Consider the following 17,807-nt stretch of genomic DNA (forward strand, 5'->3'; position numbering starts at 1 on the left):
CACATGCTGTGTGTGTGCGTGTGTGTGTGTGTGTATATATATATATACATATACATACATATATATTTGACAGAGCAAGAGCATGGGAGAGGGAGGGACAGAGGGAGAGGGAGAGAGAGCATCTCAAGTAGACTCCACACCCATTGTGGAGCCTAATGCAGTGCTCAACCCCACAACCCTGAGATCATGACCTGAGCCCAAATCAAGAGTCAGACACTTAACCAACTGAGCCACTCAGGCGCCCCAGCATGGTTATATTTTTGTTGGCAAAAATAAAATCTGATGACAATGTGAAGACCTGATTGAGTAGAAAAACAAGTTAGGATCTCTCATTAGAGTAGAGGAATGGGATGATGGGATCCTGAACCAGAGCACTGACCCTGAGGAAGGAGAGGATTTGAATAGATCCTGTCCAGATACGGGAATCCCTACAGCTGTGGAAGTGGTTGAGGTCACCCTGGGAGTGTGCATGGAGGTGTGGGAAACACCGGCTTGTAGGGAGAGGGAGAACATGAGAAATCAGTGAATGACACTAAAAGGCATCACAGTCATGGAGGAACCAGGAGAAGGAGGTTCTGGAAGCCAGAGGAGGAGAAAGTGGTCAAGAGTCTAAGCAAGTATTTTATTACACTTGATCTTAGCCAAAAGGCCGAGAAACGATAAGCAAGTATTTTATTAAAACAAAAGGTGCACTTAAATCTTTGGCTTTCCTGTACTCATTATTTGGTTGATATTGTTAGGTGTGTATACATACACATGTTATATAGAGAGTTTCTGGCTTTTCCTACTGAAAAAAACAGTATTAATTTTTGGATACTATTTAAACATTCTTCCTTATAATTATTGGATTGGGCAGTAACCCTTGAAATCCATACACGTAAAAAGTAACTGGACCATATGGTTTCTCAGGTCATTTCAGCTTGAAAGTTTTGATTCTGTGAGGCACGTGGGTGGCTCAGTCACTTGAGCGTCCAGCTCTTGGTTTTGGCTTGGGTCATGATCTCAGGGTCGTGGGATCCAGCCTCGTGTCAGGCTCTGCACTCAGTGTGGTGTCCACTTGAAGATTCTCTCCCTCTGCCCATCCCTCCACTTACGCACATGCTCACTTGCTCTCTCCAAAATAAATCTTTTTAAAGTTTTGACATCGTGAAGGCATGCCTAACTAAGGATGAGTGTTTTGTGAGACGCTCATAGAGGCAGGGAAAATCTCTGGGCCAGAGCACTTTTGATTAATAAGATTCGATTGGAGGAAAAGAAAAGTTGATTGGAGGGCGTCCAGAGAATGTAACATTGTTATTTCATTGGTCAGTAGCAATTATCTCTGTCAGAGGATTTGAATGCCTCGTTGTTTTTCTGACTAGCACAGTTTGATGCAGCTGAAACACAAGTTGAAGGCACTGGGTGCTGAAGTTAGAGTCTGATGACTGCATTTCTGTATGTATATTCATACACATACACATATATGAGAGATACATATTTACATACATATGTTTATTTATTTTTTTTAAAGATTTTATTTATTTATTTGACAGACAGAGATCACAAGTAGGCAGAGGCAGGCAGAGAGAGAGAGGAAGAGAAGCAGGCTCCCCATCAAGCAGAGAGCCCGATGCGGGGCTCGATCCCAGGAATCCGGGATCATGACCTGAGCCGAAGGCAGCAGCTTTAACCCGCTGAGCCACCCAGGCGCCCCCCCCATACATATCTTTATTTTATGATATTATATATACATGTGTGTGAGTGTATGTATGTGTTGTACAAAAACATGAAGGAGTCAGTTTTGACCTTTAACATAATTTCTTGCTTTTCGAGCAGTCTAAAGTGACTATGGACCTAGAAGCCACCATTTGTTTAAATTCTCTTTGTTCCTTACCTCTAGAATTGAGAAAACTGGTAGCAGCAATGAATAGACAGATTTAGAGTTAGATTTGAAAGTTTGTCTTGCTTTGGTATTAATACACGCTAGCAACAGTGAATACCAATTAGAAGCATTTGCTGGCTAGATGGAAAAGATTGAAAATCCCTAATGAGAGATTTTCTAAGACTCCTGTCTTAGAAGATCTTATGTGGAGATCTTTTTTTCATGTGGAGAAAAATCCTCATCCAGATAACTATTTAATATTTTGTCCTTGAAAATACAGAGCAGGAGCAATCTCATAGCTGATTTTAAAAAATCCATCCAGACACATGTATTCTTGCCTTACTGAAGGCAATACGGAGCAAAAAGTTCTAGGCTATGTGCTTTGAGCCGTCATCTCTGCATCTTTCTATTACTTTCTTACTTTCTGTATTACCCCTAAATGTAAATTCCCTGGGGTCCCGTGCTCCCTCACCCTCTTCTCCTTACCCCCCTACCCTGTCCTCGCCAGTAAGGAGAGATGACTTTTTTCTTTCCTGAATTTATCTGTGGCCTCTAGCACATGACTCCTAAATCATTCAGACCAGAACTCTTTCCAGAATGGGAGCTCTAGAGTCTAAGTAGTTATTAGACATCTTCAGTTGAATGTTACAGATACCACAGAATAAAATTCTTCAGAACTGAACCAATAATCTTCTCACATCTGACCAGATCTGCTTTTTTCTCCCCCCCCCCCCCCAATTCTTATTTCCCACCGTGATACCACCGTTCTCCAGATGCTTAGGCTTGAGGTCTTGATTGTTTGCATAGCAGTTGCTAGAACCTGTAACTTCTTTTTTTTTTTTTTAAAGATTATTTATTTGACAGAGAGAGATCACAAGTAGGCAGAGAGGCAGGCAGAATTAGTGAGAGGGAAGCAGGCTCCCTGCCGAGCAGAGAGCCCGATGCGGGACTCGATCCCAGGACCCTGGGATCATGACCTGACCTGAAGGCAGCGGCTTAAACCACTGAGCCACCCAGGCGCCCCTGTAACCTCTCTCTTTCTGAATCTTATGGGCACTCTCCTTTTCTGTTCTCGTTTAGACCCTCTGTGCTTAAGTCACTGTAATAGCTTACATTCTTCAATCTCTCTCTAGTCCAGGTAATCTTATGCAGTTCTAGCAGGTAAGTCATCCCAGACCCCAGCTCTAATCATGTCCTCTTCTGCTCAAACTGCTGAGTGACTATTAGTTTGATACACATTACCTGTGGGGCCCAGACAATCTTTCCAGCCACATACCCACCTTCTCCCATCCCCACAACACACCCCAGCCAAACTGGCTTCCTCCCTTTTCAAACATCCTGTGGGCTTCCGTCCTCACTGCTCCCTTTGCCAGAAAATCATTTCCTCCTCTTTCCCATGCCTGTCAAAATCAGACTCCTCTGCATGCAGCCCTCTCATGACCTAACTTTTGAAATCATTATAGGATTTAAAGTGTGCTTCCCCATTAGTCCAGCAACCTTGACTGTGATAATTTATCCTATAAAAATATATACCATACATTCCTCTATAATATACCAGTGTGGGTATGTGTAATACAGCATTGCCCGTTTCAGTTGGAAACACCTGAAACAGGCACAACTTTGAAAATATGGAGATACACGTTCATACACACAGATTGACAGAAAATTGGCCACTGATTGTGGGCTGTGATTTTTCTTTTAAAAGAAGCATGTGTGTATATTTATGTGTGAGTAGACATACATATAGAAAAGAAACTGAAAAAATACACACCAAAATATTGAACAGGGGTGTGTGTGTGTGTGTGTGTGTGTGTGTGTGTGTGTGTGTTGGGTGGGCAGTGTTGAGGTTTTAATGTACCTTGTCTTAAAATGATGACATCTGCTAATCTTGCATGATGAGCTCGGTGGTGCTTATTACATAAACTTTTGTGTTTTTTTTTTTAAATAAAAATAAAAGCTGGAAAAATGCAGTGTTAGATTTAAATGCTAAGTGCTTTAATGTCGAGTATGCACTGGTATTTAATTATAAGGATAGAGGTCCTAGAAAAGAGTTTTCTCTATGTCATCTCAGAGTAGTATTTCATAAAATATTTTAGTTCATGGATGCCAGTATTCCAGCTGACACACTGCTTCTTATTACATGTGGTTTTCTTCTTCTTCTTCTTCTTTTTTTAAAGATTTTATTTATTTATTTGACAGAGAGAGAGCACAAGTAGGCAGAGAGGCAGGCAGAGAGAGAGAGAGAGAGAGGGAAGCAGGCTCCCTGCTGAGCAGAGAGCCCGATGTGGGACTCGATCCCAGGACCCTGAGATCATGACCTGAGCCGAAAGCAGCGGCTTAACCCATGAGCCACCCAGGTGCCCTACATGTGGTTTTCTTCTTGCAAATAAACTTCACTGAATTAAGTCTGTGTGTGGTTGCACATGGCCAGCAGTGAAGAATTTGAATGGATGCCATAAGGCTTACACATAGTTAGAACATCAGTTTGACCTATTTTTGTGTAAATTATTAAGTGACACAAATTTGAGTCATTTTTACATGCTCATTTTTAATGGAGAACAAAGAGACATAATGGCATATGTTTGTTTTGCGGTGATCTAGGTAACCCGAATAAGCCACCTTTCATCAATATTCTGGAGGCGGAAATGACCACGTAATTAGACATTTTCCTTACTATTGTTAAGCTTTTCTGTATCCAATTGTAGCATTGTATTTGTGTATAAATTATAATAAAGGATCAGACTTTTGAGAATAATACCATTGTTGGTTTTCTAGGAGGATACAATGTAATTTTTTTTACTTTTTAAGAAATGAATTTGCTATATGAGCTGTAGTCAAGGTAAAGCCTAAATTAGATATATATATGCATTGTAAGTATAGAATATCACAACAGAAATTAAAGGAATTCAAAGTGGCTCTTTAAAAATGTACTTAAATTAAGAATCACATATTTACAATGACTTTGTAATTATTAGCTTGCTTCCTGGATTTTTTTAGTCAAGATATGATGAGATCAGTCAACATAATTTTTTCTTTAACACAGCATCAGATTCTAAACAATGAAATAAAACATCCCAGGATAAATATAGTCCCTCTGACCTTCATTCACCCTGGGAAGCTTTTGTTAATGATTTATATATCTTGAAGTTTGTTCCCCAAAACAGCTTATAAGAAATGTCCAAAGGTAGTATTTGGTTAATCAGAAGGTAATGATTCCACATTATCCAGTAAATGATCTGTTAGATTTGAAGAAAATAGAGATTCTTGATCATATTTTGAAAGATGAGAAGAAAATATTCCTATGGAGAGGCATTTTTTTATATTGAGGAAAATGGAAGTGTCTTATGGTAATCTTACAAATACTTAAATATAAATATATTTTGTTTGAATTAATGTGGACTGATGGTTTAGAATACATTAACTCCTTAAGCATTCTGCTTGCTAAGTGGGGTTTCTTTTGAGCCATTTCTTTCTATGTTACTTAACACTTGGATAATAATTAATTATTGAGTTGTCTATTAACTATAATTTAGTATTCTCATTACCTCATCCCAGATAAATACATTGTAATCACAAGGGATAACCTGGGGGAGATGTGTTTACCAAGATGCCTGCAGGTTGAACACCCTGTTGCGAATAGTAATCTCCGTGATTATGTTGTTACATAATCATTTTTATAACTTCTGTGTGGCTCGTACCAGCCTTTTTATTGGAGGGTGGCAAGTAATGAACTTGTAAAGACAGGAATATTGGAATCCCGTATTTCATTTCAGAATATTTGTCTTTAACCTGAAAATGAACTCGCTTAGTAAGGTGCAAGACTTGTTTGCTTTTTTAAAAAAAAAATAAAGACTCCAAAGCAAAGAAACGTAAGTTCACCATTTCTAGATGATCAAGGGTCTGGTTTTAGAAAATGGTCAAATTTTTTATTGTTCGAGTTTAAACTGGGAAGCACGCTACTTGATTCATTAAGCATTTTAGAGTACCTCACAAAGGCTGGTTGGGCAGATGATGTAAAAATACTTTTTATTTGACTTCTGTGTTCTGCCAGAAGGCCAAGGGACAATTTCCATCTCTGGGCTCCACTTTCTGACAGGTTCTGTCACTTCTTTCTATTCTCCAATGTGCAGAAACACCTCAAAGAGCTCATCAACCCATCCCGAGGCAATCTAAGTAGACAGGAATACAGCAGTAGGTCTTTCGCAATGCTCTGATGCTTCAAGGCATCACACGAGCCTTTCCTAGTAACGGGCATATCCTCTGAAGCTTACTGGGTGCCCAGCACTAGCTGAAGTGCATGGCACGCACTGCTGCCTTCCTACTCTTACCTGCGTTTCACTGCAGATAAGAAATTAAAAGACTGAGCTTTAGGAAGGTCAAGCCACTTGCCCGGGATGATACAGCAGCAAAGTGAAGAGCTGGGGTTTGAGCCAAAGCAGAAGCCACAACCCCACTCTATTGGTGTAGATGCAGTTGGAGGCCACCCACCAATTCTGCCTGTCACCACCCCTTCTAATTTAAGGATGGTAAGGCAGCTAGGTGACTGAAAACATATGTATGAGTTGTCTGTGGGGACAACCGTGGCCATTGAAAAACTATTGTCTGTGGAGAGTTCTCGTTGCTTTGCAGGTATGCCTATTATTACAGTGGGATCGGGGCTGGAGTGCTGGTGGCTGCTTACATCCAGGTGTCCTTCTGGTGCCTGGCTGCTGGAAGACAGATACTCACGATTAGGAAACAGTTTTTTCACGCTATCATGCGACAGGAGATTGGCTGGTTTGATGTGCATGACGTCGGGGAGCTTAACACCCGGCTCACGGAGTAAGTACCCGCTCTTACATTTAACTTAGACACGGTTCTTATTCCTCCTTAAATGAAAAGAGAGGTTGTCAGATCTGTTCAGAGATATCAGTGCATAACTCAGAAGTCATTATGAGACTGAATTCCTTCTGAGCAGCAACCATGCCTCATACATCCTTTGGTCCCCACCACCCGGGCAGGGCATGAGGGCACTTGCATGACTAGCAATGAATGAGGGAGACCTGCCAGACTCAGAAAGTCATCTGAGAGCAGTGCAGGAGAGCAACAACATGATGTTTTCTGAGGAAGTTTCTGAGCGAAATCCTGGATGGAAACCAATTGCCCCACACTCAGAACATAATAGCGAAATGGATTCAGTTCTAATTCGCAGTTCTCATGTTTACTTCTAACACTGTCTGTTCTTTTAGTGATGTCTCCAAAATCAATGAAGGAATTGGTGACAAAATTGGAATGTTCTTTCAGTCAATAGCAACGTTTTTCATCGGTTTTATAGTGGGATTTACACGTGGTTGGAAGCTAACCCTTGTGATCTTGGCCATCAGTCCTGTTCTTGGACTGTCAGCTGCTATCTGGGCAAAGGTGAGTAAAGCATGTAAATCCAGATTTTATACTGTCCCCACTACACCTCCCCCCCATGGTAGAAGGCTGTTTTTATATCACATGGTGACCCAGACTATATACTTGATACTTGGTTTTATTTTATTTTATTATTTTTTTATTTAAGTTCAAGTTAGTTAACGTGTAGTGTAATATTGGTTTCAGGAGTAGAATTTAGTGATTTATCACTTATAGCACAAGTGGCCTTATTAATGCCCATCACCCATTTAGTGCATCCCTCCCTCCCCTCCCCCCAGCAACTCTCAGTTTGTTCTCTATAGTTAAGTCCCTTATGATTTGTTTCCCTCTTTGTTTTTATTTTATTTTGCCTTCCCTTCCCCTATATTTATTTAGTTTGTTTCTTAAATTCCATATATGAGTGAAATCATATGATATTTGTCTTTCTTTGACTGACTTATTTCTCTTAGCATAATACACTCTAACTCTATCCACATCATTGCAAATGATAAGATTTTGTTCTTTTAGGTGGTTGAGTAATATTCCAGTGTATGTATGTATGTATGTATGTGTGTGTGTATACACACACACACACACACACTCACACACACACAAACACACCTTTATCCATTCATCAGTAGATGGACATTTGGGCTCTTTATAATTAGGCTCTTACTGATAGTGCTCCTGTAAACATCGGGTGCATATGCCCCCTTCGAATAAGTATTTTTGTACCCTTCGGGTACCTACTTAGTAGTGCAATTGCTGGATCATGGAATAGTACTATTTTTAACTTTTTGAGGAACCTCCACACTGTTTTCCAGAGTGGTTGCACCAGTTTGCACTCCCACCAACAGCTCAGAAGTGTTCTCCTTTCTCTACATCCTTGCCAATGTCTGTTGTTTCCTGAGTTGTTAATTTTAGCCATTCTGACCAATAGTATCTCATTGTGGTTTTGGACTTGTATTTCCCTAATGATGAGTGATGCTGAGTATTTTTTCATGTGTCTTTTAGCCACTTGTATGTCTTCTTTGGAAAAATATCTTTTCATGTCTTTTGTCCACATCTTAACTGGATTATTTATTTTTTGGTTGTTTATTTTCATGAGTTCTTTATAGATTCGGATACTAGCCCTTTATCTGATATGTCATTTGTAAATGTCTTCTCCCATTCCAGAGGCTCCCTTTTGGTTTTGTTGATTTTTTTCCTTCACTGTGCAGAAGTTTTTATCTTGATGAAGTCCCAGTACTTCATTTTTGCTTTTGTTTCCCTTGCCTCCAGAGACATGTCTAATACGAAGTTGCTGCAGCCAAGGTCAGTTTGCTGCCTGTGTTCTCCTCGAGGATTTGGAAGGATCCCTGTCTCACATTTGGGTCTTTCATCCATTTTGAGTCTATTTTCATGTGTGGCATAAGGAAATGGTCCAGTTTCATTCTTTTGCACATGACTGTCCAATTTTCCTAACACTGTTTGTTGCAGAGACTTTTTTTTTGCCATTGGATATTCTTTCCTGCTTTGTTGAGGATTACTTGCCCATAGAGTTGAGGGTCCATTTCTGGACTCTCTATTCTGTTCCACTGATCTATGTGTCTGTTCTTGTGCCAGTGGCATGCTGTCTTTTTTTTTTTTTAATATTTTATTTATTTGACAGAGAGAAATCACAACTAGGCAGAGAGGCAGGCAGAGAAAGAGGAGGAAGCAGGCTCCCTGCACAGCAGAGAGCCCAATGTGGGGCTCGATCCCAAGACTCTGGGATCATGACCTGAGCGGAAGGCAGAGGCTTTAACCCACCGAGCCACCCCTGCCATGCTGTCTTGATGATTACAGCTTTGTAAAGAGCTTGAAGCCTGGGATTGTAATGCCTCCTGCTTTGCTTTTCTTTTTCAACATTCCTTTGCCTACTCAGGGTCTTTTTTGGTTTCATACAAATGTAAGGATTGTTTATTCTAGTTCTGTGAAAAACACTGGTGGCATTTTGGTATTTTGATCAGGATTGCATTCAATGTGAAGATTGCTTTGGGTAATACAGACATTATAACAATATTTGTTTTTCTAATCCCTGTTCCTGGAATGTTTTTCCATTTCTTTGTGTCTTCAATTTCTTTAATAGGTGTTCTATAGTTTTCAGTACAGATGTTTTACCTCTTTGATTAAATTTATTCCTAGATATCTTATGGTTTTTTGTGGAATTGTAAATGGGATTGATATCTTGATTTCTCTTTCTATTGCTTCACTATTTATGTATAGAAAAGCAACAGATTTCTGTATGTTAATTTTATATCCTGCAACTTGGCTGAATTTGTATATCAGTTCTAGCAATTTTTTGGTGGAGTCTTTTGGGTTTTCTACAGAGAAAATCATGTCTCCTATGAATAATGAAAGCTTGACATCTTCCTGGCCAATTTGGGTCCCTTTTATTTCTTTTTGTTATCTGATTGTTGAGGCTAGGACTGCCAGTACTATGTTGAACAACAGTGGTAGAGTGGACCTCCCTGTTGTGTTCCTGATCTTAGAGGAAAAGCTCCCAGTTTTTCTGGTTTTTCCCCATTGATGATGATATTAGCTGTGGGTCTTTCATATATGGCCTTTCTGATGTCATGGTATGTTCTTCTATCCCCACTTTCTTGAGGGTTTTTATCAAGAAAGGATGCTGTATTTTGTCAAATGTGCTTTCTGTACCTATTGAAAGGATCCTTTCTAATATTTTTTTAATTTTAAATTTATTTTTTATTAACATATAACATATTATTAGCCCCAGGGGTACAGGTCTGTGAATCACCAGCTTTACACACTTCACAGCACTCACCATAGCACATACCTTCCCCAATGTCCATAACCCAACCACCCTCTCCTCTCCCCCCACCCCCACCCCCAGCCACCCTCAGTTTGTTTTGTGAGATTAAGAGTCTCTTATGGTTTGTCTCCCTCCCGATCCCATCTTGTTTTACTTTTTCCTTCAGATCCTTTCTAATATTCATGTGGTCTTTCATATTGATTGATTTGCAGATATTGAACTATCCCTGAAGCCCAGGAATAAATCTCACTTGATTGTGGGGAATAATTCTTTGATTGTACTGTTGAATCCAATATGCTAGTATCTTGTTGAGAATTCTTGTATCCATGTTCATCAGGGATATTGGTCTGTAATTCTCCTTTTTAGTGGGATGTTTGGTTTTGGAATCAAGGTAATGCTGGCCTCATAGAATGAGTTTTAAAGTTTTTCTTCAATTTCTATTTTGGAACAGTTTCAGAAGGATAAGTAATAACTCTTTTTTAAATAGTTGGTAGAATTCCCCTGGGAAACCATCAGCCCCTAGACTCTTGTTTGTTGGGGTATTTTTGATTACTGATTCAGTTTCTTTGCTGGTTATGGGTCTGTTCAAGTTTTGTATTTCTTCCTGTTTCAGTTTTGGTAGTTGGTATGTTTCTAGGAATTTTTCTGTATCTTCCTGATTGTCCAATTTGTTGGCATAGAGGTGCTCATAATATTCTTTTATAATTGTTTGTATTTCTGCAGTGTTGGTTGTGATCTCTTCTCTCTTGTTTGTAATTTTATTCGTTTGGGTCCTTTCTCTTTTCTTTTTGATAATCTATAAAAAATTTATCAATTTTGTTAATTCTTTCAAAGAACCAGCTTTTAGTTTCATTGATCTCTTCTACCAGGTTTTTTTTTTTTTTGAGCTTTATGTCATTATTTCAGCTCTAATATTTATTGCAGCATTTTTTATTTTGGCCTGACTCATTTTTAGGTCTTTTATCTCTGCAGCAAGTGTTTCTATGGTGTCTTCTATACTTCTTTCAAGCCCAGCTAGTATTCTTTTTTTTTTTTTTAAGATTTTGTTTATTTATTTGACAGAGATCACAAGTCGGCAGAGAGGCAGGCAGGGGGGTGGGGGGAAGCAGGCTCCCTGCTGAACAGAGACCCTGATGTGGGGCTCAATCCCAGGACCCTGGGATCATGACCTGAGCTGAAGGCAGAGGCTTTAACCCACTGAGTCACTCAGGTGCCCCCCAGCTAGTATTCTTATGACTATTTTTCTAAATTCTTGTTCAGATAGATTGCTTACATCTGTTCTAAGAAACTCCCTGGCTCTGGTTTCTTCTTGATCTTTTGGGGAGAATTCTTCCATCTTGTCATTTTGTAGGTTTCCTGTTCCTCAGAGTAATGCTCTATTAAGAAGGGATCATACACTGTCCAGGGTCTGGTGCATTAGGAAGCGTTTGTGGTATATGCTGTGTGCACTGCTGTTGTGTTTTGGCTGCTTTTTCTCATAGGTCTGTCCTCTGTAGAGTTCCTCCTTGCTCACAGTGGGGTCTATTTGGACCTTTAACTAGGTGTGTTTTGATTTACTTGTTAAAATAAGCTATGTAGGGAAATGTCCAGGAAAACTTCAACAAAGCCCCATCCTTAGCTGGCCAGCTCCATGAGGTCCTCCCTGGGGACGTGGTCCAAATTGTCCCGAAGCTATAGGAGCACCTTAATACTTGGTTCTATTTATTTATTTATTTGTTTGTTTGTTTTTAAAGGATTTATTTATTTATTTGAAGAGAGAGACACAGCAAGAGAGGGAACACAAGCAGGGAAAGTGGGAAAGGGAGAAGCGGGCTTCCGCTGTGTAGAGAGTGATGCTGGGCTCCCTCCCAGGACATTCAGATCATGACCCTGGCTGAAGGCAGCTGCTTAATGACTGAGCCACCCAGGCATAAATGCTTTGTTCAAAATCAGTGGGAATAAGTGCCTGTCAACTCCCTAAGTCCTACCCCTGTCTGGACTCGATAGTGTCCTGGACCACATGCTTATTTGAGAAAGGGTTGAGCTAGAAAGAAGTAGCTCTCATATCTCATCGCCTGACTTCATATAAAAGGCATGCTTAACTCTTTTTTTTTTTTTTAACATTTTATGTATTTCCTTGAGAGAGACAGAGAGGCCAAGCAAAAGGGAGAGAGTACAAGCAGGGGAAAGGGGCAGTGGAATAGGGGTAGAGGGAGAGGGAGAAATGGGTTCCCTGCTGAGCAATGAGACCCACGGGGCCTCAGTCCCAAGACTCTGGGATCATGACCTGAGCTGAAGGCAGGTATTTTGCTAACTGAGCCACCCAGGAGCCCAAAGGTACACCCAACTCTTTTTTTTTTTTTTTTTAAGATTTTTTAATTTATTTCTGTGTCAGAGAAAGAGAGAGAGGGAGAGAGCGCAAGCAGGGGGAGTAGCAGGCCAAGGGAGAAACGGACTCCTTGCTGAGCAGGGAGCCTGATGTGGGACTCAACACCAGGACCCCAGGATTATGATCTGAGCCAAAGGCAGATGTTTAACTGACTGAGCCACCAGATGTCCAGGCACACTCAACTCTTAAAGAGCTGTGTGTTTTGTAGAAAATCCCATATTCACAGAGATTTAAGTTCACTGAACAACACATATGTCCCATTCAACTAACATTGCTTTTAAGGTTTTTTTTAGGTTTCATTTAATTTGTAAATTGACTTAATGGTTCTGTCAGTGTTATAAACGGTTCTCTATTGTTTAACATGTTTAAATCTATTGGTATGAAAATAATTTTGAAGAAATAGATACTTTCTAGTCCCTGTGCATGTATATCCAAGCCTGCAGTTTTTTCTCCCAATCACAAAGGCAAAGGAGTATCATTGGCCCTCTCCACCTCTGCACACAGGTCTCTGGTGATCTTATAAGACTTATTTTCCCTTTCAAAGCTGGATGCTGTGTTCATTTTAAATTGATTTGATGTAAAAGTGCATGGCAGTAGAGATTGGTCAAGTTTGTAGTTTCTGTTTTGTTTACCACAACTTAGAGAAAGCACTACAAACTCATTTGGCCAAAACATAAGATACTGGTGGGCCAACCATAGTCAAGCCTAACATAAAATAAATCAGATGGTAAATATTAAGTTGTAAAAATTTTACCCTGTAGGATGGCTATTATTTTGATATTACAAACAGTGACTACCATTTATTGAGCATCTAATATGTCAGGAAAACATGTATTATCCTTCTGAAATGTAGGTATTTTTTTATTTAACACAGGAAGAAATTGACGTTCTGAGGACTTGGTTAATTTGTTACTGAGAGCAACAACGTGTAAATGATAGTCTTGGTGGTTAAACAGCATTTCTCTATTAGCTGAAATACTTGGCAAAATCTTGTGTGTTAATAGATTTTTCTGTATACTGGAACATCAAGCAAGTCAGGTGGCAAACTCTTCATGTCAGCATTTATTAAAGAACTATTTAATATATATTGATGTCTGCTCTAGTTAAGTTAGGAAAACAGAAAGTTAATCTTTTAGTAACTATGTATTGCTTCAGATACTATTTATTTAATAAATGGAGCCACAGGCTTATTGCTGGAGACCTCAGTTTTAATCCTCACACTGCCATGATAAAAAAGAGATGTGGCCCAGTCTGGGAAGCTTCTTTGTCCCTGTGAGGCTGAGGCTCTGCTCTCTAACAAGGACAGGAATGAGGAACAGGAAGGAACCCCGTCACAGCAAGGTTCCTTGTCCAGTAAGCAGCCTCAGACGAGTGCGCTCTCCACCCAGAGACAGGGCAGCAGCTAGAGGGCACAGGCAAGGGGAACCACCACACACTGCCTCCACTGCGAGAGATGGTCAGTAGTCTAACCTTCTAGAATGCATTTCCACTCCTCAGGTGGCAAAAACAGAGGCCATTAGGCGTGCCAGCAGCTCGAGATACACCATGCCAACCAAAATAACGCACAAAGCCTCTGAACAGGAAACTGCCACTGGAAGTACAGCTCACAAAAGTAGGCCAGGAATTTCAGGCTAAGCCCACACAAGGTAACCACTTGTTAAAAATTAAAGATTTAAACAGGACCGTTTCTCCTAACATACCAGACAAAGTGTCCAGGATACAGTAAAATGTCACTTGCCATACAAAGAACCAAGAAAACACAGCTTCAATGAGAAAAAACAAAAAACCCAAAAAACCAAGAAACAAAAAACAATGAACTGACACACTGAGATAAATCACGTATTAGAATTATTGGACATGGATTTTTGAAACAGCCCCCATAAAAATACTTCATGAATCAATTACACATTCTCTCGAAATAAAAGGAAAAAATAGGCAATATCAGCAGTGAAGTAGAATGTCTAAAAACAGCATGAAATAAAATGAGGAAACGGAAGGATACAACAGCAAAACTCGGGGTCATGGTGGATGGTCTCAGTCTCCCTGAGTGGTCATGACAGATGAGGATCTGTACCTGGAGAGAGGACTGTGGAATTCACTGAACTCTGAAACAGAAGATGGAAAGAGCTTCAGGGACCTGTGGAACAATAACAGAAATTCCAACATTTGCCACCAGTGGAGTCTCGAAGGAAGAGGAGAAAGAGGCGGGTGGAAGGAGTATTGAAATTAACCCGAAATTAAAACAGATCTAAGCCTTCAGTCCAAGAAAATAATATGCCAAAGGGGCACGTTTGGGGTGGCAAATTCTGCTTCCTTTGAGTTGTTTTGAGACATCAGGCAGGTCTAGTGCATAACTGGGTTATTGCTTTGGGTACCAAAGATAGGTACATGCGGCACCATATTTGCACATAGGACATGATTGATTAATGTTCATTGCCTTCACCCACCCGTTCTTTTTACTGGACAAGGGTCTTTGCCTGATGTCCTGCATGCCAAACACGGAGACCACTTTTGTGGCAGAGAGAAAGGGTTTTATTACAGGATGCCAAACAAGGAGGTGAAAATTTCTCAAATCTGCCTCCCTGAAGGGTTGTCATGGGGTGTATTTAAGGATAAGGGGTTAAGATATCTCAGGGTACATAGGTTGGATGGAATAAGGGTACATTGGATCTAGGGAAAAGGAGAAGTGTCCTCCTTTCCAAGCATGTGCATTCAGGAATCCTGCCTTCTCATGGGACACATGTTCATTAAATGTCAGCCTAAGCATGACGGGGCTGGAGGTGGGGAGACAGCGGGGTGCATTATCAAAGAGGTTCCTTTTTTTACTCTTGACCTCTTTTGTGCCTCCTATAAGAATTCTTCCTGAGTTGCTCTCATCTCAGCTGGTCTTACCAGTGGTCTGTCAACTTCTGCATAACAGGCTCGTAAGGCAATCAGATTAACCACAGTTTCCTCACAGTAGTCACACATTTGTTAACTCAACATCATGAGTTTCATTCTTAAATCTGTCCCAGCTCCTTTTACGTTAACACACGGCAAAAGAAGAAGTGCTGTTAAAATCAAAACAACTTTGTGCTTTTTACTGATACTCTTTGTATAAATGAGTCTGCAAATGCCTCTAAATCACCTATTGAAAGAGTATAACTGTTTAATTCGAACTTTATTACTAATCGCTTGCACGTAACCCTTCAGTCTCTGATGACATAGGCATTCCAGGGACAGATAGTAACAGAGTCCTTTGCCTGTGCTAGTTGATCACATTTTCACAACAGGGCCCTCCAGGAGCACATTCATATGTCAGTGCCTGGTTGCAGATGGAGAGAGGTTCATGCTCCTTCCTGTCTGTTAATTCAGGCTTTGCAACCATATGGACTCAGCTTTGAATCTTACCTATTTCACTCAGCAAATTAAATTTTTCACCTCTTCATTTCCTCATATACAAAGTGGGAAAAATAATACCTACCTCACTGTGCAGCTGAGAAGAGTAAATGAGATCCCATGTATAGAATCCATGTATAGGACTGTTCCACAGAATAAATGGTCAGGAACCAAGCAGAAGGATTGTAGAGCGAGCATAAAATAAAGATCACCCGGGTGGCTGAGTACACTGTTTTGCTCAAGAGCACCAGCAAAGGGGAACTCTTTCCTTCCTCTGGCCCCGGGAAACCTTCTTAAAATCCAAGCACCACTCTGTGCTTGATCCTCTGCATTTTTCTGGTCTCCCACTTGACACTTCTGATCCAGAGAGCAATTAGCAGTTGCTGTGTTCAGCTCATACTGTATTTCCTTTATGTAATTAATGCCTTTTTTCTTATTTTGTTTATTATTATCATATAAACCTCCTTTTCTGAACTTGAAGATCTCCCCCAGTTTCACTTCTTTAGATGAAGATCCATGAGGTAGTTGGTGAGAAAATAAAAATGTTTAAATATTGTGTATCATCTCAGTCCAGAAAGAATTTGAAGTGGCTAACAGTTTGAATATGTGTACTTAGAACATCATGACAAAGACGAATGAAAGACAGACTTCATTCTTTTTTTTTTTTTAAGAATTTATTTATTTATTTGACAGACAGATCACAAGTAGGCAGAGAGGCAGGCAGAGAGAAAGGAGGAAGCAGGCTCCCTGCTAAGCAGAGAGCCCAATGTGGGGCTCAATCCCAGGACCCCGGGATCATGACCTGAGCTGAAGGCAGAGGCTTTAAACCACTGAGCCACTCAGGCACCCCAGCAGACTTTATTCTATACATACGTTAACATACACGGATCATTGGTGTATATACTTATTTTTATTTTACAAAAGATAAAAAATTTAAAAAAATTTTAAATGATCTGAAATTGCATTTTTCAACAGATACTGTCTTCTTTTACTGATAAAGAACTCTTGGCATATGCAAAAGCTGGAGCAGTAGCTGAAGAGGTCTTAGCAGCCATCAGAACTGTGATTGCCTTTGGAGGACAAAACAAAGAACTTGAAAGGTTTGAGTTTTTTATTTTAAGTTGCCAGTAATTTTAAATTGTTTCATTTTATATGGCTTTCAAATTGACAGTATTGAATATAAGGGTGTGTGTGTGTGTGTGTGTGTGTGTGTGTGTGTGTATTCTTAAATAGCTTCCAGGATATTCTACAGTATAGCTAATACTCAGGAAAAGTTGTAATTTTAGTTGTACTCTTCTTGTATCTGCTAATTCAAAACATTTTCTAGAATGTTCTAGATAGGTAATGAAAATAAAATAGTTTCTTTTTTAAAATTATTTTCATTAATATGTAATATAATATATTATTTGCCCCAGGATACAGGTCTATGAATCATCAGGCTAACACATTTCACAGCACTCACCATAGCACGTATGCTCCCCAGTGTCTATAACCCAACCACCCTCTCCATACCCCCTCCAACCCTCAGTTTATTTTTGAGATTAAGAGTCTCTTACAGTTTGTCTCCCTCCTGATCCCATCTTATTTCATTTTTTCCTTCCCTACCCGCCTTGCCTCTCAAATTCCTCGTATCAGAGAGATCATATAATTGTCTTTCTCTGATTGACTTATTTCGCTAACCATAATACCCTCTAGTTCCATCCATGTCATTGCAAATGGCAAGATTTCATTTCTTTTGATGGCTGCATAGTATTCCATTGTGTGTGTGTATATATATATATATATATATATATATATCTCACATCTTCTTTATCCACTCATCTGTTGATGGACATCTAGGCTTTTCCCATAGTTTAGCTATTGCGGACCTTGATGCTATAAACATTAGGGTGCACATGCCCCTTCAGATCACTACATTTGAGGATCCAATTTTTTAAAAGATTTTATTTATTTGCGAGAGAAAGAGAGAGCACACAGAAGTAGAGTGGAAGAGAGAAGCAGACTCCCTGCTGAGTGGAGAGTCCGATGTG

The 17,807-nt window shown here is 39.9% G+C and overlaps 1 protein-coding gene across 4 annotated transcripts in view; it reads left to right on the forward strand.

Moving 5' to 3' along the window:
- LOC123951466 (phosphatidylcholine translocator ABCB4) overlaps positions 1-17,807 on the forward strand; it is a 199,187-nt gene that overhangs the window by 28,194 nt on the left and 153,186 nt on the right. For all 4 annotated transcript variants that reach the window (XM_046020212.1, XM_046020209.1, XM_046020211.1 and 1 more), the window contains 4 exons: positions 4,463-4,514; positions 6,491-6,682; positions 7,090-7,261; positions 16,753-16,877. In XM_046020212.1, the coding sequence (XP_045876168.1) occupies positions 4,463-4,514; positions 6,491-6,682; positions 7,090-7,261; positions 16,753-16,877 (541 nt within the window). The remainder of the gene's footprint in view (positions 1-4,462; positions 4,515-6,490; positions 6,683-7,089; positions 7,262-16,752; positions 16,878-17,807) is intronic.

Source organism: Meles meles, chromosome 10 (assembly GCF_922984935.1).
Source record: "Meles meles chromosome 10, mMelMel3.1 paternal haplotype, whole genome shotgun sequence".
NCBI classification, from domain to species: Eukaryota; Metazoa; Chordata; class Mammalia; order Carnivora; family Mustelidae; genus Meles; species Meles meles.